The 23,532-nt window shown below is 49.8% G+C and overlaps 1 protein-coding gene and 1 non-coding gene across 17 annotated transcripts in view; both read right to left on the reverse strand.

Moving 5' to 3' along the window:
• Positions 1–245: 245 nt before the first annotated feature.
• KDM2B (lysine demethylase 2B) overlaps positions 246–23,532 on the reverse strand; it is a 153,570-nt gene continuing 130,283 nt past the window's right edge. For 9 of the 16 annotated variants that reach the window (XM_031650834.1, XM_031650830.1, XM_021923037.2 and 6 more), the window contains 10 exons: positions 17,678–17,821; positions 16,855–16,941; positions 16,417–16,686; positions 16,088–16,201; positions 15,404–15,442; positions 14,569–15,248; positions 13,461–13,624; positions 13,206–13,367; positions 12,265–12,483; positions 246–1,618 (listed from right to left, as the gene is read on the reverse strand). In XM_031650834.1, coding sequence (XP_031506694.1) covers positions 1,437–1,618; positions 12,265–12,483; positions 13,206–13,367; positions 13,461–13,624; positions 14,569–15,248; positions 15,404–15,442; positions 16,088–16,201; positions 16,417–16,686; positions 16,855–16,941; positions 17,678–17,821 — 2,061 coding nt within the window. In that variant the 3' untranslated portion in view covers positions 246–1,436. Of the gene's footprint in view, positions 1,619–3,527; positions 4,786–12,264; positions 12,484–13,205; positions 13,368–13,460; positions 13,625–14,568; positions 15,249–15,403; positions 15,443–16,087; positions 16,202–16,416; positions 16,687–16,854; positions 16,942–17,677; positions 17,822–23,532 lie in introns of those variants that run through there. The other 7 variants (XM_021923049.2, XM_031650831.1, XM_021923038.2 and 4 more) reach the window with 4 other exon arrangements.
• LOC116269121 lies at positions 9,055–9,157 on the reverse strand. The gene has a single exon (XR_004176426.1). It is a non-coding gene; the product is annotated as a U6 spliceosomal RNA (small nuclear RNA).

The following is a 23,532-nucleotide window of genomic DNA, read 5'->3' on the forward strand; positions in this document are numbered from 1 at the left end:
CACTGTCTCCCAAATCTGGGGAACTTTTAGGCAACAGTAATGGCAAGTAGCCATGGAAGTAATTCTGTGTGGTAAGAGGCACACAGACAGATGAGCAACTCTTCTCCTTAAAGAAGTCTGTGTCTAATTCCTACGTGCAGCCGTTGTCAGAGCATACCTTTATTAGCCAGAAACGGATTTCTTTCTGAAGAAGAAAGAAAAATGACGCACCACAGGGTACATCAGGTGAATCAGAAATTACATTGTTTGGGCCTCAAAACAGTGTTTACTGACTCTGGGCTTAAACTTCTAGTCCACTCCTAGAACAAAAACCCTCAAAGTTCAAGAGTGGTTTTTTTTTGTACAATTGTTTATACAAATTCAACAAAGGTAAAATCGCATCAGGGAAGGTCTAGGAAACACCACCTTACAACAATGGCACTTATAAATGCAGAACTTTACAACTAGGAAATAGCCATGTTACAAACCTAAATGAGAACTCAAGTCACACTTCAGAGGAGAGAAAAAAGCAAAAGAAAGGCTATGTGGGAGCATTTATTCTACGTCTTGACTCACTGTATAAATTAGATCTATGTAAGTACAAGAGCTCATGCTGGAGCAGACCCTCCTGAGTGCAAAGGCTGAAGTCGAAATTTTAAAATTTGAGAAAAGTGAATTCTCTACAGAGGAAACCTGGCAGAGTATCTTACTTCAACTATAATTTACATTTATCCACAACATGCTCATGTAACTCTTGAGGTACAAAGCAGGCTCTCAACTTCCAGTTAAACATGCTTTTAAGTGGAAGGTCTTAGCCTGCTTTGTTAGATCTGGGCACATTTGTAGATGGGTTGTGTCGATGAAGTACACGTTAAATTCTCTCCTACCTTAAGGAAATCAGGAAAATTGGCAATCTCAAAACAATAAAAACACTGGTATGCATTCAACCTTGCATAAATAACTTTTAAACAATTTGTACAAAAATAGTTCTGCATAATGTAGGATGTAACAAAACCAACCAAACAAAAAAAAGTGTCAAGACGGCAGCAGATGTGGTGTGTGGTCCACTTTACGTCAACACCCAAAACCTCAGTGTTGCAAGGAATGAAGTGTCCAAAACACCACTACCACTAACAGAAACTCCTAAGCTCATGCTTCAGTATGAGAATTTCTCCAAAGTCCACCCTCCTCTCTGACAGGAATGTCTTCTTGTAAAGGCCGCCTTAGAAATGGTCCAGAAAGCAGTGCAGTTACGATTTAGAAAGACCAAAGGAAAGTGTCGGCTCACTCATCCCCCAAATGGGTGGTTGAACAGCTTCTCCCTTGGAAAGACTTGCAAAATGGAATTGCATTGTGGTCTGTTGTCCCACGTTCCAAATGGAAAATAAAAGCCCTCATTTTTGTAAAGTCTCTTCCCCTCCCAGAGCCCACCCCGTATTTACATTCTTGTCCTTGGACTAACTCAGTTTTTGCAGGAGTTTTTCTTCTACTTGCCCAAACTGGACACTCACAGACATCTCGGCTATGAACTGCTCACAGCCTTCCTTGGTGACTTGCTTGCAGTACCTCAGGTCAATGTGACAGATGTTTCCACAGCGTTTGAAGAAGGACAGGCACTGATCAGTGACCTTATTGCAGTCTGCAGAGAATAAGTAATGTTAGGTGTGAAGGCCAGGAGCCAGAAGGCCCCCCCAGACCCAGGCACTCAGCACTGAGGACAGGTCAGAGCTCTACATATTCCAACCCCTGCTGTGCTGCACTAAATAAAATGTTATTTGCTTAAAATCTCTCTTCTTCAAATGGGGAAGGGTTTCACCCACCAGGTATAAAGATTAATATAGGCCTCAAAAGCATTCAAATAACCATGTGAAAATCACTTCTAATTTACCACACAGCGGCCTCTATACATGCCTATGCTCATGTAAGTAGTTCTATGTGCTTTTACAATGATAGGCTAACACACCATGTTAAGTAGTTTGCTTTTCTCATCTAATATATTGTTGATGAATACTGCTCTGTGTCTATTACTGTGCATTTATCTGCCTCTTCAGATAAATTCCCAGAAGGGCATCACTGGGTCACAGAAAGAACACTGCTAAGGGCATCTTGGGATCACTTTTGCTTTTGCAGGCCCCAGTGCTTTGGAGCAATTCACAGCACGAGGGACAGCTGTTTGGTCCTAACCCCAGGACTCACCGTGTTCCATCAGCCTAGGCACCAGACCAACATGCCCTTCTAGCAAAAGCAGAATTCAGACTTCATCACACCCTCTGTGCTTTTCTTTCCTTTTTTTTTTTGAAGGCAGAGTCTCACTCTTGTCACCCAGGCTGGGGTGCAACGGCACAATCTTGACTCACTGCAACCTCCGCCTCCCAGGTTTAAGTGCTTCTCCTGCCTCAGCCTCCCAAATAGCTGGAATTACTGGCGGCCACCACCATGCCCGCCCTTTTTTTTTTTTGGCACTTTTAGTAGAAACTGCGTTCCACCGTGTTGTCCAAGCTGGCCTCAAACTCCTGACCTCACGTGATCTGCCTGCCTTGGCCTCCCAAAGTACTGGGATTACAGGCTTGAGCTACTGTGCCCGGCCTCAATGGTATTACATTTGTGACCTTTGCTAGTCATCCTTAGTATCAACACTTTCATTTCTCTATTAAACTGAGTGGGAATAAAAATACTAAGGGAAAACCACAATCATACATACAAAGCCTGTGCTATCTACATGTTATCAAAATCCCTGCAGGCGAGGAGGTGGTGTAAAGTAGTAAAGTCAGAGCACCACGTGAGCCACCAAACTGACTTCCTTTATACAGCCAGTCCTTTCAGACAGTGTCCTCCACGTCAGCACAGAATCTTCAAACAGATGCTCACCAATTCATGTGGAGCAGTGGTACTGGAAAGCTGTCTACATACACATAGGCATTCACAAGTGAAGGCCGTGCTTTTAGACTGAAGATGGGAAAACAACAATGCTGATAGAGAGATGCTTCAACAGACAACTCAGTTTTTCGTGGTTTTGGTTTTTTTGGAGACGGAGTTTTGCTCTTGTTGCCCAGGCTGGAGTGCAGTGAGGCGATCTCAGCTCACTGCAAGTTCCACCTCACCTCCCGGGTTCACAACATTCTCCTGCCTCAGCCTCCCAAGTAGCTGGACTATAGGCGCCTGCCACCACGCCTGGCTAATTTTTTGTATTTGTATTTTTTTTTTTTTTTAAATTTTTTTTTTGAGACGGAGTCTCGCTCTGTCGCCCAGGCTGGAGTGCAGTGGCGCAATCTCGGCTCACTGCAAGCTCCGCCTCCCGGGTTCACGCCATTCTCCCGCCTCAGCCTCCAGAGTAGCTGGGACTATAGGGCGCCCGCCACCACATCCGGCTAATTTCTTTTTTTTTGTATTTTTAGTAGAGACAGGGTTTCACTGTGTTAGCCAGGATGGTCTCGATCTCCTGACTTCGTGATCTGCCCGCCTCGGCCTCCTGAAGTACTGGGATTACAGGCTTGAGCCACTGCGCCCGGCCTAGTTTTTTGTATTTTTAGTAGAGACGGGGTTTCCCCGTGTTGGCCAGGCTGGTCTTGAACTCCTGAACTCAGGTGATCCACCCGGCTCAGCCTCCCAAAGTGCTGGGATTACAGGTGTGAGCCACTGTGCCCGGCAATAACTCAGTTTTTCAAAGGGTATCCCTTAATCTTCTAATTAATCCCTCAAGTAGTTCCCCCTCAAATGCCTGACCCTGTTTATCTTACTGCAAAATCCAATGATGAAGGAAGTTGTAGAATGCTATCATACAATTCCTTCAGGAAACTCATGATCCCCAAAACTCAATACTTGATTCATTTTAAGTATAAAGAATAGGGATTTTACTAATATAAGCTTATTTTCAAATACTTTTCATTTTTCGTTATTTACTATGACATGTTGACCAGTTAGATTTGAACTCCTGGTCTCAAGTTATCCTCCCCACCCAGCCTCCCAAACCACTGGGATTACAGGTGTTGAGCCCGTCTGACCAGGATGGTTTCTTAGAGGATGTCCCACATTCTCACTTGTCATCTTCAAGGTGTCATTTAGCTTGTTTCTTATCTCCTGTGTTTCCTATAAACTGCAGATATCCCAGAGGCTTGCTTAGATTCAGGCTAGACATTTTCAGCAAGAAATCACCCTCAGAATCTTCCATCTTGACCCTGTTCCCAGCTCCCTATCTGCCTTCCAGAGCACTGTCTAGCTCATCCCCAGAATGCGTCTCATTCCTTACTCAGATCCAGCTATGCTGTCCCCACTCCATCACCAGCTCAGGGATATTTTCCTCCTCCAATGTTTGCCTAGTTCCTGGCTAGAAGGGACTGACCCAAGTCCTGCCTCTCCCTTGGCACCTTCAAGCACCAGAACAGGCAGCTCCCATGCCAGAGAACTCTGCCGTCTGGCTGGCACACTGCCGTGGCCTGCGGCTGTCAGACGACTGAGGGGGCCTCAGGTGCATCCTGGCAGTCACCTGTTGGTGGTAAGGCAGCACTGGGTGTGAAGTGAGGCCTGGACACCCAGCTGGCTCCTTTTCTGAGTTGTCTTTGGGTACTAATTTGGGCCCTCTTTGGATGCTCATTCATGCCCAGCCAGCATTCTTCCTAGTTTGTGGTTCAAATATTCCCCAAAACTGGAGCCCAAAGACCCTTCCAGAAAAGAAGCTAGAAGGAAAAGACTTTCCTTTGGTCCCTCTGTGCGTCAGAGTTCACTGCAGCCTGGTTTCTTGGACCCTCCACAGGCAGGCTGACAGATGTTTCCTGCTGGCGCATGGGGCCCGCCTGCCCGCCCGCCAGCCTGTGGAGGAACATCACTTTTGTTAGCATCCTCATCAGTTCTCCCTCGGCCTTTAAACGTTTTAGATCTGGAATCTCACTACTTTGCCCAGGCTGGTCTAGGACTCCTGGGCTCAAGTGATCCTCCCACCTCAGCTTCCTGAGTAGCTGGGACTATAGGTGTGTGCCACCATGCCTAGCTTCAGGAATAAATTTAACCAAGGAAAGACTTGTACTTTGAAGACTGGAAAACATTGCCGAAAAAAACTAAATTAGACAAAAATAAATGGAAAGTCATCCTATGTTCATGGATTGGAAGACTTAATACTATTAAGATGTCAGCACTACCCACAGACATCTACAGACTCAATGACATTGCTCTAAAATCCTAGTAGTGTTTTTTGCAGAAATAGAAAAATCTATCCTAAAAGTCATGTGAACGCATGGGGCTCCAAGTTGTCCAAACAATCCAAAAAAAGAACAAAGTTGAAGAACTTGAGCTAATCTGAAGCTGAGGTGGAAAATCACTTGAGCCCAGGAGTATGATTCCAGCCTGAGCAACACAGTGAGATCCCGTCTCCAAATAAAATACATAGGCCAAGCGCAATGGCTCATGCCTGTGAGACCAGCACTTGGGAGGCTGAGGTGGGTGGATGACTTGAGCCTATGAGTTCAAGACCAGCCTGAGCAACATAGCAAAAGCCTGTCTCTATAAAAAAAATACCAAAATTAGCCAATCATGGTGGTATGTACCTCTAGTCTCAACTACATGGGAGGTTGAGGTGGGAGGATCACTTGAGCCTGGGAGGTGGAGCCTGCAGCGAGACATGATCACACCACTGCACTCCAGCCTGGATGACAGAGTAAGCCCCTGTCATTCATTCATTCATAAATAAAGCACATTACAGGAAAAAGGATAGACATACAGACCAATGGAATAGAATCAAGAGCTCGGCCAGGTGTGGTGACTCACACCTATAATCCCAGCACTTTGGGAGGCTGAGGTGGGTGGATCACCTGAGGTCAGGAGTTTGAGACCACCCTGGCCAACATGGCGTGGTGGCACACACCTGTACTCCCAGCTACAAAGGAGGCTGAGGCAGGAGAATCACTTGAATGCGGGAGGTGGAGGTTGCAGTGAGCCAAGATCGTGCCACTGCACTGCACTCCAGGCTGGGCAACATAGTGAGACTGTGTATCAAAAAAAAAAAAAAAAAGAATCAGGAGCCCAGAAACAAACCCTCAAATATATGGTAAAGTGATTTTTGAAAAGGGTGCCAACAGCATTCAATGAAGTAATAGGTAATCTTTTCAATAAATATTGCTGGGAAAATTGGATTTCAACATGCAAAAGAATAAGCTGGACCTGGCCGTGCGCAGTGGCTCATGCCTGTAATCACAGCACTTTGGGAAACCGAGGCAGGTGGATCACAAGATCAGGAGTTCGAGACCAGCCTGGCCAATATGGTGAAACCTCGTCTCTACTAAAAATACAAAAATTAGTGGGGTGTGGGGGCAGGCGCCTGTACTCCCAGCTACTTGGAGACTGAGGCATGAGAATCGCATGAACCCAGGAGGTGGAAGCTGCAGTGAGCTGACATCACACCACTGCACTCAAATCTGGGCGACAGTGCAAGACTCTGTCTTGAAAAAAGAAAAAGAGAACATAGGGGAAATTTTTCATGACATTAGACTTTGCAAAGATTGATATGACACCAAAATCACAGCCAACAAAGGGGAAAAAAAAATAAAAAAGGCCAGGTGCAGTGGCTCATGCCTGTAATTCTAACATTTTGGGAGGCTGGGGCAGGAGGACTGCTTGAGCCCAGGGGTTTGAGACCAGCCTGGGCAACACAGCGAGACCCTGTCTCTAAAACAAAAAAGTCTGGAGTGGATGTTGGTGACAGTTGCACAACACTGTGAATGTACTTAATGCCACTGAATTATGAGCCCAAAAATGGCTAAGGTGGTCTATTTTATATTACATATGATTTCACTACAACATAATTATTTTTCTAATTTTGGAAGCTGAAGAAGAGGTAACAATTTAGGAGACTTGAGAAAGTTTAACCCTAAAGTGGCTGACGGGAAAGCAGAAAAGAATAATTATTCTATAGAACACCTCTAAGGTGTTTAGTGGTGATTTCTCAGAAATTCCTCTTGCATTGAAAGTGACAGGTACATTGGAAGTGGGGCTAAAGATGGTGTTAGTAACAGAAGCACTGGCTGAAATCTATTCAAGGAGTAGTAAGATGTCTGGATTCCTTCCCCAGCAGAAGACTGGGGTTTTAGTGCCTGATTGGCTGGGTTCCAGTGGGCACAGAAAGTAGGGGTGCCCACTCAAAAGTGGGGCTAAGGGAAAATTTACCTGCTGACTGTTGAGAACCTCCTTCCCCTATCAAGCCCCATACTTGGCCATACCAACAGCGGTCCAGCCCACACCCGTAGGAGATCAAGGAGAGTCTTTCTGGCAATCCTGACTAGCTTAAGAAGAAGTTCGAAAGATATGATGTCCAGGTTTCTCCAAAGAAAGGACCCACAGAGACCACACTGTAAGTGTCGTCCATAGCAGACAAGCTCCAGCAGCGTGCCCACTCTGATCACCCTGGAGTGGAGGGACAAGCAAGCATCGCACTCAAGCTGAGGACAGCCTCTGCCAAAGGCCACTGACAGCATTTGAAAGGAACAGTCAACACAGAGAGAAGAAAATAAAACAATCATTCATATCCTCAGGTAGGAAAGTATCTGGCTCCAAAAAACAAGAACAGGCCATTCCACAAAACGTTCAGAGAACACAGATTGAAAACTAAACATATAGGTTGAACCATATGAAAATGCCAACATTTGACTATTTTTGACCTATTTTAAACAGCAGTTTCATATGGTTCAACTGCACAACAGCAGAAATGAAAAACTCAGTGTATAAGCTGTGGTCAGGCACAGTGGCTCACGCCTGTAATCCCAGCACTTTGGACGGCCGAGGCAGGGGGATCACGAGGTCAGGAGATCGAGACCATCCTGGCTAACACAGTGAAACCCTGTCTCTACTAAAAATACAAAAAATTACCTGGGCGTGGTGGCGGGCGCCTGTAGTCCCTGCTACTCGGGAGGCTGAGGCAGGAGAATGGCGTGAACCCGGGAGGCGGAGCTTGCAGTGAGCTGAGATCGCACCACTGCACTCCAGCCTGGGCGACAGAGCGAGACTCCGTCTCAAAAAAAAAAAAAAAAAAAAAAAAAAAGTTGTATGATAAAGTAAGGGAAAACTCACAGAAAATACAGCAAAAAGACATTGACATGGAAATGAGGAGGGAAGACAGGAATCAGAGGACTAGTCCAGAAAGAGGAAAACAGAAGGGGAGGAAGTTAAGAAAGAATTCAAGAAGTTTTTCTACAACTGAAGAACACAGACGTCCAGACTGAAGGGGTTCTGTGAGTGTTCAGCATGGTAGGTGAAATGGATTCAAACTGAAGTTTGTCATCGAAAAATGCAGACAACTAGAGACAACTTTCTATTAACTGACAAGGAGAGAAAATAGATTCACTGACAGATGAAGAATCAAATAGTTTTGGACCCTGCCTCTGCAAGGCAGAAGATGGTGGAGCAAAACCTCCTACTTACTGTAGCAACAGGCTCCCAGATTAGGGTTCTATTCCCAGCAGAACTAGCCACTAAATGGGAGGGTATAAAATAAAAACGAATCCAGACACACAGGGTCTAGAAAATGTCTCTCAGCAAACGTGATAGTAAACCAAGAAAGAAGATACGAGATCAAGGAAGGAAGGTACCTAGGACAAGACAGACACCAAAGGAGTCCAGGATGGCAGTGGTGCGGCAGGCGGGGGCGGCCAGTCCCAGAGGAGAAAACGGAAGGGGAGGAAAAGAAGTCAGGAGGCAAGTCTCCTACAAAAACTGGTCAAGAGAGTGATGAGTTGGGGGTGGGGAGGGGGAGAGCATTCAATTCTGTTGTACCATTTGCATAGAAACTAAGCAAACAAAATGAGCAATTAAACAACAAAAACATTGAGCAAGAAAGAAAATGTACTCATAATACACTGTTTGGCTCAACAGTGACCAACACTTAACATGCTCATAATAAGTGAAAGAATAGTGACAACCAAAAATTAGAAAAGATGGAGGGAGAAAAACAGGAGGGGGGGTGGGAGGGAAGGATACAACAGTAGTAAATCCTCATGTTATCTAATAGCAAGTTAATAAATACATAATATCCACATGGGAGAAAAAAAAGAAATTGCAGTATAGGCTTGGTATTTTTTCATTTTGTTTTTAATTAAAAATATGGAACACTTCACGAATTTGCATGTCATCCTTGTGCAGGGGCCATGCTCATCTCTGTATTGTTCCAATTTTAGCAAATGGGCGCCAAAGTGAGCACTAGGCTTGCTAGTTTGAAATAGCGGAGGTAAACACTAGAAGAAAGAATTCAAGAGTTTAAGGTGTTGCCTCAGGTAGTGAGGATGGGGTGGAGAAGGGAAAGGCAAGGGACTGCCTTGAGCACCCAATAAATTTTCCACGATCGAATTTGGCCAGAACAATAGCTAGAATTGCAACTTCCCTTGTCTCAAGACCAGACCCTCCAACCAAGTTTAAGGATCTTGAGGCATGTCAACTGTCATCTATTTTGTGGCACAGACTATTTTCCCATCTCTGGTGCTTACATCAGGATAAGTTTATTTTTCCAGTAACTCAACTAGTTACACCGATGAGAGGGGAAGTTTTTTTTTTTTTTAAAGAAAATCTAGAAGAGTCTAAGTATAGAGATACACCTTAATATACTTCACAGCTCTTTCTTTCCTTTTTTTTTTTTTTTTTTTTTGAGATGGAGTCTCGCTCTGTCACCCAGGCTGGAGTGCAGTGGCACGATCTTGGCTCACTGCAAGCTCCGCCTCCCGGGTTCACGCCATTCTCCTGCCTCAGCCTCCCGAGTAGCTGAGACTACAGGCGCCCACCACCACACCCAGCTAATTTTCTTTTGTATTTTCTTTTTTAGGAGAGACGGGGTTCGATCTCGGCACCCAGGAAGCTCCGCCCCCCGGGTCCACGCCATTCTCCCGCCTCAGCCTCCCAAGTAGCTGGGACTACAGGCGCCCACCACCACACCCAGCTAATTTTCTTTTGTATTTTCTTTTTTAGGAGAGACGGGGTTTCACCGTGTTAGCCAGGATGGTCTCGATCTCCTGACCTCATGATCCGCCTGCCTCAGCCTCCCAAAGTGCTGGGATTACAGGTGTGAGCCACCGCGCCCAGCCACTTCACAGCTCTTAACAAGAATGCAGGCTGGGTGCGGTGGCTCACACCTGTAATCCCAGCACTTTGGGAGGCAGAGATGGGTGGATCACCTGAGGTCAGGAGTTCAAGGCCAGCCTGGCCAACATGGTGAAACCCCATCTCTACTAAAAATACAAAACTTAGCCAGGCGTGGTGGCAGGCGCCTGTAATCCCAGCTACTCATGAGACTGAGGCAGAAGAATCACTGGAACATGGGAGGCAGAGGTTGGAGTGAGCCGAGATCGCACCACTGCACTCCAGCCTGGGCGACAGAGCAAAGCTCCATCTCAAAAAAAAAAAAAAAAAAGACAAAAAAGAATGCAGAGAGCTTATGCACTGAGATGAAAAGATGACCTCAATTTATCATGCTGGAAAAACAAAATGCCAAAGATGATTTGCACACACACACACAGCATGGCCCAAACCGCAGGGGAGGGAATTTATACTGAGATCTCTGCTACGCATCCATAATAACTAAACCAGGATATAATGAAGCGATTTACTAAAATGCCAGCACTTAGAGTAAGATGACTCCCAGACCCTCTCCAAAGGGCAGCTCCACCACCGATTCAAGCCCATGACCTGGCCCTTGAGCTGGAGAAGCCTCAATTCACTCTGGTTCTTTGCCTCCACGAGGTGGAACAATTCCTGTCATCAAAACTTCATAAGGAGAAAGAATGGCTTCCTAGGTCCTGAATGATCTCATCCCATCCAAAGCTCCCATGCCCCTGCTATGAGGCACGGTTGCCAGATAGTTTATCAGGCATGAATGTGGGATGCAGAGGAGAAAACAACGTGTACATCACCACTGCGCTGTGTCAAAATGTAATTTGGTGAGATGGGGGTGTCTTTAGTACTTGGTAATTTCTGAGGGTAAAAAAAAAAAAAAAACCTGGCCGTGCACGGTGGCTCACGCCTGTAATCCCAGCACTTTGGGAGGCCACGGCGGGCGGATCACGAGGTCAGAAGATCGAGACCATCCTGGCTAGCATGGTGAAACCCTGTCTCTACTAAAAATACAAAAAATTAGCCAGGCGTGGTGGCGGGCGCCTGTAGTCCCAGCTACTCGGGAGGCTGAGGCAGGAGAGTGGCGGGAACCCAGAGGGTGGAGCTTGCAGTGAGTGGAGATCGCGCTGCTGTACTCCAGCCTGGGCTACAGAGCAAGACTCCATCTCAAAAAACAAACAAAACAAAACAAAAAACCCGTAAGTTAAGTTTCTTTTTCTCTTTCTTTTTTTGGTCTCACCCAAACCCGACACCCCCCAGTCCAGACCATCCTAAGCTACCAGACCAAAATCAGGTTAGTTGGGCTAAGAGCAGGCAGCACTGCTCTGTGTACCTCGCTGCATACTGGAACCCCAAGTCCTTCAGAACCAACTGCCGCCCCGCCAGCAAATGGAGCGAGTGAAGATCCTGCCACCACAGCGACAGACACAGAACAATAATGGAACTAACTGTGGGTTTTTTTCTCTCCAACAACAGGCCCCTTGATGGCAGAGTCACAAGGGGTGCATGTAAGCAACGACAGCAAAGGCAGAAACCAAGCTCCCTCCTACCCACCAGGGCCCTCGCCCCCCGGCCCCCACTATCTCCACACCCTGGTTGTCAGGCACCAGCTCCTCTGCACCCCCTGGGGAAGCTGTCCCTTGTCCGTATTTTCAGTCAGGAACCACTGCTGTGTGCTCGTGGCTGCTGCTAACCGGCACTATTCTGGGCGTAGCAATTACTACAATTCCAACAGCAACTTTTTTTTTGAGACAGAGTTTTGGTCTTGTCACCTAGGCTGGAGTGCAGCGGCGCAATCTTGGCTCACAGCAACCTCCACCTTCCAGTTTCAAGCGATTCTCCTGCCTCAGCCTCCCAAGTAGCTGGGATTACAGGTGCCGGGCACCATGCCCGGCTAATTTTTGTATTATTTTTGCAGAGACGGGGTTTCACCATGTTGGCCAGGCTAGTCTTGAACTCCTGTCCTTATGATCCACCTGCCTCAGCCTCCCAAAGTGCTGGGATTACAGGCGTGAGCCGCCACACCCAGCCAACAGTAACTCTTTGTTTAATGTGTTTCCCCTCTGGACGGGGATGTCTATCTCAGTAAACGAGACACCAAGCACTGTGACCACATAGTTGTGAACACACGAGTCATTTTCCACAAATGTGAACCTCCTGGCCCTCCCACGGAGTGCTGGGCAGACTTGATGGGGGCCCCTGACTCACCAGACAGGTTGATCTCGGTTAAGGAGTCTCGGGTGGTGGTGCCAACAGCGGTGAGCAAGTTGATGGACTGGTCGGTGACGTGGTTACAGTAACTGAGGTGGAGCTTGGAGAGCAGGGGCATGTGGCGGATGATGAGCCGCAGGGAGGCATCTGTGATGTCCAGGCCTGCCAGGCGCAGCTCCACGATGTTCCGGAGCTTGCTCCGATTGTCCATCTGACCTGGTGGGGCGGGAAGGAGGGGGCAACCCGTCAATCTGACCGAGGAGGCCTGGTCACACTGACATGACACTCTAAAAAGGCCCACCAGCCAGACAGAACACTCAGATCTCATTTAGTTACAAACTGCTTCCTCCCAAAATCAGAATTCTAACAGTTAAAAATCAGACTCCACATCAAAACTTAGATTTCCAGATTCTCTTGAAAAACTAAAAGACCTAAACACAGCCCACATTCCACCCAGCAGTCATCCGCCAACCAGTGCAGAGGCCGCGCAGCACCTCCAATCCCTGTGACTTGGCAAGAAGCACAGACCTAGGCAGTCCAGTCCAGCCCAGGGGGAGGCGCCATCCTGGAAGCCCTTGCGTAACCACACTGATCCTGATGGCCATGGAGACTTGAAACCAATGAGGGGCAAGTCAACAGCAAAGCAGTGAGATGCATGCAGAGCCCCCATGAGTGAGTCAACAGGAAAGCAGTGAGACGCACACGGAGTCCCATGAGCGCGTCTCGCATGTGCACAGGAGCCCCTGCCTCCTCCCAGATCCCCTCTGTGCCTGAAGCAAACTGAAAACACGGCAGCAGAGACTCATCCCTATGTCCTCTGGGGAAGGGCTGGGGCCTGAGAACAATGGAGGACATGCTGGGGTCTGAGGGTAAAAGCAGATCCAACAGCCTAGCTCGGTCACCCCACCCCCACAGAAACCCCCAGCCTGGCAACTCACCTGGCCTGTTGTCCGTGGGCGGGGACAGGAGATCCCGCATCTGGGCATCCTTTAGTCCCTCCACCCACTGGACATCCAGAGTCCGGAGCAGCGGACAACTGGAGCTGCAAAGGGCCGAGACCGCGATCCATGAGCAGCCTGACAGCACCAAGTCCCGGAGCCCTGCGGGGGACACAGAAAAGGGTGAAGGTCAGGGGATGCGCCCCCAGCCCCCACTGCAGCAGACACACTCGGGGCCACTGGCCCAGGGCTCACCAGGCAGCCGGTTGATGAGCCAGCTCAGCTGCTTCTTGGAGATATTGGTCCAGCTGAGGTCGAGGGAGACAGGCTGTCGCCGGATGATGCCACTCAGCATCAGGGGTGTGATAGACTTGCAGTGGTTCAGGTCAATGCGGGTCCACAACCGCTTATCGCAGCACCTGGGGACCAGCCGGGTGGGGACACATCGTCAGAGGTGGGGCTCCCTGGCAACCCATGCACGGCTCTAACTCTCCCCACCTACCAACTTCTGGGAGGCTCCTTAACTCGGTGCTCTGGACCCTTCTCTGTGTAGCACCTGTCCCGCCCCGATGCAGGCACCTGCCATCTGCTCTGACAGCCATGGCCTCCAGTCTCCATCAATTATGTATGTATGTATGTATGTATGTATGTATGTATGTATGTATTGAGACGGAGTCTCCCTCTGTTACCAGACTGGTGTGTAGTGGTGCAATCTCTGCTCACCACCACCTTTGTCTCCCACATTCAAAGCAATTCTCCTGCCTCAGCCTCCCGAGTAGCCAGGATTACAGGTCTGCACCACCACACCCGGCTAATTTTTGTATTTTTAGTAGAAATGGGGTTTCACCATGTTGGCCAGGCTGGTCTTGAACTCTTGACTTCAACTGATCCGCCCGTAAAGTGCTGGGATTACAGGCATGAGCCACTGCGCCAGGCCTCCCGCAAGTATTTACCATGGGCTTTACAACGCCCTCTACCGGCCGTTCTTCCAAACAACCCCATGAAGCAGGTCTCATGCCCGTTCATCCAAGAGGGGTAAGGCAGAGCTAAGGCCAGAAAGCTGGTAAATATCGGCTAGCCTGAAGTTGCAACTGGCAACCTTGCTGGAAACCTGGACTAACTCTCCAAAGCCAAGGACTTCACGTGGTCCTCACTTTACCCTCCAGGAAGCTAAATCAGGGAGTAAACCAGGTCACCTCCTCTAACAAGACCAGAGGGGCCACTGTAGCCAGCTGGAACGCTTTGCGGAGCACAGTGAAGCCATACTGGGGCTTGGAAGGAAAGAGCATCGACTCCACACACACGGGCCATCCCTGGTGCTGCCTGAGCCTTAACCTAGAGCCCTACACAGGCTGCCGCTCACCAGCGGTTCCAGGTCCTGCAGACCCGCATGCAGACACACAGGTCTTGGTGGCTGAGGTAGCTGAAGACGGCCATCCACACCTCCCTGTGCATGACGTGGGCTGCCCCATCGTCCAGGGGTAGCGAGTCCGGCGGGGGGCTGATGGGGGGTGGCCGGATCACATGGCGCTCCATCTGGATACACTTTGGCGGGGACACGGAGGGTGGGGGCCGGGAGATGACACGGGGCGGGCTGCGCAGGCCGGGTCCCAGCTGGTGCCGCAGCTCCCGAGGGGTGCCGTTGAGCCCCTTGCTGAAGCGGTGGGGACGCTCGCAGACGCCTGGGGGCCGCTTGGGCTCCTCGCCCTCGCTCTCAGGCTCCGACTTGATGGGCTGCTGGTTCTCGTTGGCCAGGCTGCTCTCCGTCCTCTGGATCTCGTGGTTGAGCTCCTTGCTCAGCTCCCTGCTCAGCTCCTTGTTGGGAAGCCGCCGCTTCCGGCGCATCTTCACCTTCTTCTTTTCCTCCGGGCCCTCGGTCCCCTCGGTGCTGGGTCCTGCGGTGGGGGAGCTGGAGCGGGAGTGGTCGCTCTCCCTGGTCTTTGGGGGTGCCTCGGGCAGATCGTCCTCGGGTTCCTGCTTGAAGCGCCGGAGGGGCTTGTTGGCCAGCGCCATGCGGTCCTCGGCGTTCTTCCAGGACCGACGCTGAGGGCGAGAGCGGAGACGCGTCAGCCTGTAGGGCTCAGGGCTGCGCCCACCCAAGGCCTCCCGCCCCCCTGCCACGGGACTGTGGCCCAGGGAGCTGCTGTGCAGCTCTAACCGCTCGGGCCTGGGGCACAGGGGGGAGGGGAAGATGGTACCTTTTTCCTGAAAAGCTTATCTTCTTTGCCAGGTTTGAGCTGTCACGAAAAAGAAAGGACGCAGAGCTTGCTCCCCGGGCTCGTGGGATTTGGTCCCCTCGACACCCCACCCCACCATGAGTCCACAGTCTCTAGAGGAGGGGCTGGAGGGGCGCCTTCCCCACAAATGCCATCTCCACGTCTGACCGACAGACGGGCGAGCCCTGCCTGCGGCTTTCAAGGAAGAAGCTGGAAGTAGTACGGCTGAACTGTTCCCACCCAACTGACCTCCCACCCCCCAGACCCGGAGATGTGTAGCCGCCATTCAAACAAGCCTCGGCTTTGGGAGCCAGTTCTGGAGCACAGCCCTGTGGGGATCCCCGGCCCAGCCGGAATGGCTAGAGCTGGGAGAGACTCCTGGCGCCACCTTGTGGCTGGTGACAGCATGGCCCGTGGGTGGAGCAGGGCCATCAGGCTCCTCAGAGGTTCCCTGGACTCACAGCTTCCATCCCAACCAACAGAGGCTCTAGTCACAGACAGCTTCCCAGGCCCGAAGCCAGAACCACGAGCCAGAGATCTGGGGCCGAGACCTGGGAAGCCTCAGGAGAGGCAGCAGTGGGGTGGAGGACCAGCGGGGTGGGGTGGGGGACAGCCCGGGACTCGCCAGTCCCCAGGGCCTCAGGAGGGCGTGCGTCGTGGGAGCACCTGCTGCTGGAAGTAAGTGAGACTGGATCTCCACCAGGGGCTGAGGCTGCTGCCTAGAGGGGGCCTCGGCGAGAGGTGAGAGGAGGAACCGGGGGACGTTTGAAGCGATGAGGCCTAAAGGGGGGGGTGGGAAGAGGAGTGACTCGCTGGTTTTCCCCTCCTTTCCTTGGGGCAGGGCTCTCAGGACTTAGGTGACCTGCTCAGGGCAGCAAGAGGCTGGGATTATCCCAAGCTCTACTCGCTGCCCACCCCCTCCCCCGGCCTTCCAACCCAGCACCTAGGACCAGCCAGACCACCCCCTTTGTCTCTCAGCCCCTCCTGGTCCGTACCCGCTTGCGTCCACTCAGCTCCTGGGGCTTCTCGTATTTCCGCTTCTTCCTCAGGTGCACGTCATCAGACTTTCTGCGCAGGAGGCCATCCGGCGGCACCTTCTTGGGGTGCTCGTCCGACCTGCGCCGGGGCGCCTCCTCACATTCGCTCCTCCGCTTGGCAGGTTCCTGCCCTTCCTTGTTGTCCCGGTTCATCTTCTGCTCCTTGAGCAGGGAGCCGGGCAGGTTGGAGGCATACTTAAAGCCAGGGCCACGCTTTTGCTTGTAGGCCAAAAAGAGAGAAGGAACAGACCAACTGTATACCTTTGGACTTGCCCTTCCTCCTCCCCAGGCCCACGGCACCCCACCTGCCTGACACTCCTGGGACAGGCTGGTCCCAGCCAGGCCCAGGCCCGCCCCTCTCCCGACTGACCCTGGGACTTGGAGCCCGGCACTCACTTTCCCGGTCTTGCCGGCGTGGTTACACTTCGGACACTCCCAGCAGTTTGGAAGCTCGTCGTTGACCACACCCTCTGACTCCTTAATCTGCGGGGAACACCAGGACTCAGAAGAGGGACGAGCGGAGAAGAGGGCCCACGGGCACAAGGCTCTGTGAGGCCATGTCTTCCAGAAGCAGCAGCACCCCCTCCCCAGTGTCACGTCTATCCTGTTTCCAGCCAAAAGAAAACACAGCCGCAGAGGCTGGCAGAGACGGGCAACTGTGGATCCAGGCCAGGGTTCAGAGGCGGAGCCCTTTTGCTTCTCTGGGACCCTGGGCAAGTCACTCTGTCTCTGTAGGCTGGTGTCCTCAGCCATAAAAGTTAGTGTGCCCATCTCACTGAGGGGTATGACCCAGGTAAAGCCACCAGCTCAGCGCCTGGCATGCAGAAAGGACTTTGCAGAGGACTCTACAGGATGCTGAAGGAAGGAGTGGGGTGTGGGGCCTTGTTCTCCCAGAAGCCTGGAGCCACCTGGAGGCTCTCCCTCTGGCCCAGCTACAAACAAGCAGCCTGTGTTTGCCATCCGCTGAGACTGGGAACCCTCTCTGGATCTGACGTCCTGGGACGTGGGGGTCTGTTTATTCCTTTAATGACATTGGGTCTCCAAGGTACTCCAGGCCCTCCTTGCTCTGGGCTTATCCCCTTGACACACAGGATCACCCAGACTCAGGGGTTCTCCAGGAATTCACCGCACGACCTGCATCCCACCACCTCACCAGCATCTCCAGCAACCCTACCTGCCCCACAGCGTCAGCATCACCTGTCCCCACTGGGCCGCTCACCTTAAGGCATCCGGGGTGGATGATTTCGTTGCAGATGGAGCACTCCATGAGCATGAGGTTAAACTTGCCTTCCTCCTCTTCCACCGTGTCTTCCTTCCCCGCCTCGCCACACACAAGGCACACGGCGGTGTGGGGGAGCACTGGCTGAGGAGCCAGGGAGAACAAGACAAGTCATCAGGGGTGGGAAGCATGGACCCCCAGGAGGGCCAGGTCAAGGGCAATGAGCTGCTCCCCTCAGACCTGCCAGGAGACCCCAGGAAAGTGGCCCAGGCACATTCACTCACTCATTCACTGAAATATGTATCAGGCTACTACCTCCGCATGCCAGATACTACTCTTAATTGCTGGGGATACAGCAAGGAACAAGACAGCTCAAAATCTCTGCCATCCAGAGCTTACATTTTAGTGGAGGGAGGCAGACAAAATGAAGAACAGAGCATGTTAGAGACAGAGACATGGGGAAAAATTAGAGGGCTGGAGTGAGGGGCAGAAGGGGGGCTGATTTTAAATATGGAGATCAGGGAAGGCCTCACATTCATAAAAGCTCCAAAGGAGCGGGGGCGTGAACCCAGCCCAGATCCATGCAGATGAGATGAGGCTGCGTCTCACCAGTGGGTATTCAAGGCACAGACCATGGACTGCGGGCTCCCAAGACCTTTACAGAGAGGCTAGGAGGTCAGAACTGTCTTCAGAATAACCGATGTTATTTGCCTTTTGCACAGTATTGATATTTGTACTGGTGGGTAAAACTGCTGGCCCCTCAGCACCAGTCAAGGCAAGGCCCCCAGGTGCACCAGCAGCCATGAGGGGACTCACGGCCATACACTTATTAAAAAGATCCCCAGTTTCATCTAAGAATATCTCTGATGAAACAGTAAAAATTACTTTATGAAAACCTTGCCCTAGAGTACACATCCTTTTCAGATGCTTTGTGACAATAAAGTGCCTCAGCACACAGGTGATGCGTACCAAAGGAAAGGCACTCGTGACTGAGCTGGGAGCCGAAATGGCCACTTTCTCCATAGATTATTTTTACTTGAAGGAATGACTGATAGAAAGCCCCTGGACATTGGTGTATTTCTGTGAAGATCAAAGAAGTGAGCTTGTCATTTCCAGAAAAATAACTGACCGCATTTGTTGCAAATGACAAAATTCAAGTTTCTGAATGACAATTAGACTTCTGGAAAACTTACATGAACCACCATAACCTGCACAGCTTCCCAATACTGAGAGACTTTTCCGATGAGATCAGTGATCATATTAACAAATGTGATTTCTAAAATAATATTATGTGCCAATATTTGGAAAATCCGCCTAACTCAGGGAGCCAATATTTTCCAGATGACCAATACATGGTGTTACAACATCATGCCTGAGCAAATGAGCTACTCAAAGGGCAAGACAGGCTGATGAAGTTCAATGTAACAGTGTGAACAGCTCACTGATACAGTTTCAGACTCCACGTTGCAACTAACCTGTAAAGAAAACTCTGCTGAGTTCTAGTTGAGGATCAGAGTATCCACAATTATTAAAATACTCCTCCCTTTTCCAACTAGTATATATCTGTGTGAGGCCGAATTTTCCTCATACTCCCTCCAAAACAACATATCACAATAGACAAAACACAGAAGGAGATATGAAAATTCCAGGTCTTTTTTTTTTTTTTTTTGAGACGGAATCTTGCTCTGTCGCCCAGGCTGGAGTGCGGTGGCACAGTCTCGACTCATTGCAACCTCTGCCTTCTGGGTTCAAGCGATTCTCCTGCCTCAGTCTCCTGAGTAGCACAGGCGCCCGCCACCACACCCAGCTACTTTTTTGTATTTTTAGTAGAGACAGGGGCTTTCACCATGTTGGCCAGGCCGGTCTCGAACTCCTGATCTTGTGATCCACCTGCCTCAGCCTCCCAAAGTACTAGGATCACAGGTGTGAACCACCGCGCCCGGCAATTCCAAGCCCTTTCTAATGAACCAGACATAAAAGAGATTTACAAAAATATAAAACAATGCCATTATTCTTATTTTTGTTTTTGGAAAATGTAATTATTTCTCATAAAAATATGTTTCTTTTTTCTTATTTATTTTTGTGACAGTGTCTTGCTTTGTCGCCCAGTCTGGAGTGCAGTGACATGATCTTGGCTCACTGCAACCTCCGTCTGCCTCCTGGGTTCAGGCGATTCTCCCACCTCAACCTCCCAAGTAGCTGGGACTACAGGCATGCTGGGTAATTTTTGTCTTTTTAGTAGAGATGGGGTTTCACCATGTTGGCCAGGCTGGTCTCAAACTCCTGACCTCAAGTGATCCTCCCACCTCAGCCTCCCAAAGTGCTGGGATTGCACGCTTGAGCCACCGTGCCCGGCCAAAATATGTTATTTCTATTAACACGCCATGGGCTTTCTTGTTATTTTAAGATAAATTTAAAATCTAAAAAAAAATTTCTTGGCCAGGAGTGATAGCACATGCCTGTAATCCCAGCACTTTGGTAGGCCAAGGCAGGCAGATTGCCTGAGTCCAGGAGTTTGAGACTAGCCTGGGCAATGTGGCAAAACCCTGTCTTTACAAAAAATACAAAGATCAGCTGGGCGTAATGAATGCCTGCAGTCCCAGCTACTCGGGAGGCTGAGGTGGGAGGATTGTTTGAGCCCAGGAGTTAGAGGCTGCAGTGAACCACGAGTATACCACTGCACTCCAGCCTGGGTGACAGAGTGAGACTGTCTCAAAAAAAAAAAAAAAATCAGTTTTAATTTTTTTTTTTTTTTTAGCTAAAGTCCTCTCACACCAAACTCAGTTTAAATTTTTAATACAGTCAGTATTAATAAATATACAGCCTGCATAAAAGAAAAACTCTTTAGGGTCTTCATAATTTTTAAGAGCATGAAGGGTTCCTGAGACCCTGAAGTGTGAGAACTTGGTACATCCGGCTGTGAGCCCCCTGAGGCCAGGGCGGGTCAGCCTCATCCCGCCCAGTGCACCCGTAGCCAACCTTTATTACGCTGCTCAGAGGAGCTTCAAGCAGGCTGGGAATATACGCGCCACTGGTAAGTGAAAAAGACTTGATTAAATGGTGCAAATGTCTGAATTATAATAAACAGGACACAGAAGGCAAGGCAGTCATCGTTCCTTCCACAAATACCAAACACACATCTGCCACGGTCTGAAACAAAGTCTTGGGGGACGCAGGAGTGAGGGAGATGGCCGCTCCCCGTGAGCTATTTGGGAAGAAAAAGACATTAGTCGCTGAAATCCAAAGAAAACATGGAAAAGTCATATTCAAGAGTTCTCAAAAGCAGCAGAGGCTGATTTCTGGAGGACTCGGGACAGGGTGGAGAGAAGCCAAGTGGGCAAGGCCACAGGGCCTCAAGGTGAATGAGGACAGAGCAGCCTGCGCAAAGCAGGCCGGGCCAAAGGGGACGGCTGGAGACCAGACTGCATGGGGGGCAGAGGGTGAAGCACGGCCCACACGGCAAGAAGAGGGTCTGTGGTGGGGTGGGGCAGATGGCAGAACTGGCTCTAAGCCAGGTGGCAGGATGGGAGGTGGCGCAAGAGGCAAATCTCCTGCAGGGGCTGGGGAGGGGCTTGGGGCTCATGTTAGAGGGCAGACTGCACGGCACCAGCAGGGACACCAGCAGGGACATGGTGGAGAGGGGAGGAAGCTACGGAGGCAGCCCCAGCGACGGAGCAAAGGGAGGGGACAGAAGAGGAAGATAGGTGGGGCTGCGTATGTCATAGGTGGGTAATGCGTGAGAAGTGCCCTGGCAGAGCAGAAGGGCTGGGAGAAGAGTAAGAAGGACACCAAGGGTCAGGCCAAGCCTGCATCTGCCATCAGTTCCAGAAGCTATGTCAAGCTGAAGAGAGTAGGAGACATAAAAAAATGGGGTTTCCTTCAAACAGCATGCACTGTGCCAGGAACCAGAGTAGCAAAGATAAGGGGGCACCCGAGACAAGTTTCCTATAACCGGGCCCAGCACACGGGGAATGGGAGAAAAAGTAATGCCAAAGAGAAAAAGACAGTCGTGGATTCATTGCTGGCACAATTTGAGTTTTAGGTGACACCGTTCTAAAAACCAACAGTTGCTATAGACAAGCTCTTTTAAATTCTATAGGATCCAATGGGTCACATGGACCCTGTCTCCAAAAAATGTACATCCATGCATGCACACAGACAAAAATGCATTTAATTTCAGGATGGCTCACAAATTCCCCGAAATCCATGAAAATATCCTGGGGTTCGGGTACCAATTAAAAGCACAAGCAGTGAAACCGAACTTCTGCAGCAAAGGAAAGAATCAACAGAGGAAAAGGCAACCTACAGGATGGGAGAAAATCCTTGCAAACCAGAGACCTGATAAGGGTTAATATCCAAAACATATTTAGAACTTCTCTAACTCAACAACAAAAACCACCAAAAGAAAACCAATTTAGGCCAGGTGCAGTGGCTCACACTTGTAATCCCAGAATTTTGGGAGGCCAAGGCGGGGGGCGGGGGTGGGACGGTGATCAACTGAGGTCAGGGGTTTGAGACCACCCTGGTCAGTAAAGTGAAACCCTGCCTCTACCAAAAACACAAAAATTAGCTGAGTGTGGTGGTACGTGCCTGTAACCCCAGCTACCTGGGAGGCTGAGGCAGGATAATTGCTTGAACCCGGGAGGCAGAGGCTGCAGTGAGCCGAGACTGCGCCATCGCACTCTAGCCTGGGCAAAAGAGTGAGACTCTCAAAAAAAGAAAAGAAAACCAGTGTAAAAACGGTCTGAGGACTCAGACATTTCTCCAAAGAAGACAGACAAACAGCCAATAAGCACTTGAAAGGTGAAAGATGCTCAACATCACTAGGCATTAGGGAAAAGTAAATAAAAACTACACTGAGATGTCACCTCATACACATTAGGATGGCTACTAAAAACAAACAAACTAAAAGCCCATAACATAACAGATGTTGATGGGGATGCAGAGAAACAGGAACCTTCGCCGGGCGCAGTGGCTCAAGCCTGTAATCCCAGCACTTTGGGAGGCCGAGGTGGGTGGCTCACAAGGTCATGAGATCGAGACCATCCTGGCCAACATGGTGAAACCCCGTCTCTACTAAAAATACAAAAAATTAGCCAGGCGTGGTGGTAGGCGCCCAGCTACTCGGGAGGCTGAGGCCGGAGAACGGCGTGAACCCGGGAGGCAGAGCTTGCAGTGAGCCGAGATCACACCACTGCACTCCAGCCTGGGCAACAGAGCAAGACTCCATCTCAAAAAAAAAAAAAAAAAGAGAGAGAGAGAAACAGGAACCTTCATGCACCCGTGGTGGGAATGTGAAACGGCACGGCCACAGTGGCCAACAGTACAGAGGTTCCTCAAAAAGCTAAAAATAGAATCATCATATGACCCAGCAAGCCCACTTCTGGGCACGGAGTTGGCCCTTACACAGCACAGGATTGAACTGTGTGGGTTCACTTATATGCGGATTTTTTTTTCAATAAAAGTTATACTGAGTGTGCCTGCATCTCCTGCCTCCCCCTTCTACCTCCTTCATCTCTTCTGCCTCTGCCACCCTGAGACAGCAAGACCAACCCCTCCTCCTCTGTCTACACAATGTGAAGATAATGAGCATGAAGACCTTTATGATGATCCACTCCCACTTAATGAACGATCAATATATTTTCCTAATGATCTTAGTATTTTCTTTTCTCTAGCTTACTTTATTGTGAGAATACAGTATATAATACATATAACATAAAATATGTGTTAATGGACTGTTTTTGTTACTGATAAGGCTTCTGGTCAACAAGAGGCTAACAGTAGTTAAGTTTTAGGGGAGTCAAAAGTTACACTCAGATTTTCAACTGCACAGGGGTCAGGTGGTGCCCCAACCC

Source organism: Papio anubis, chromosome 9, assembly GCF_008728515.1.
Source record: "Papio anubis isolate 15944 chromosome 9, Panubis1.0, whole genome shotgun sequence".
NCBI lineage: Eukaryota > Metazoa > Chordata > Mammalia > Primates > Cercopithecidae > Papio > Papio anubis.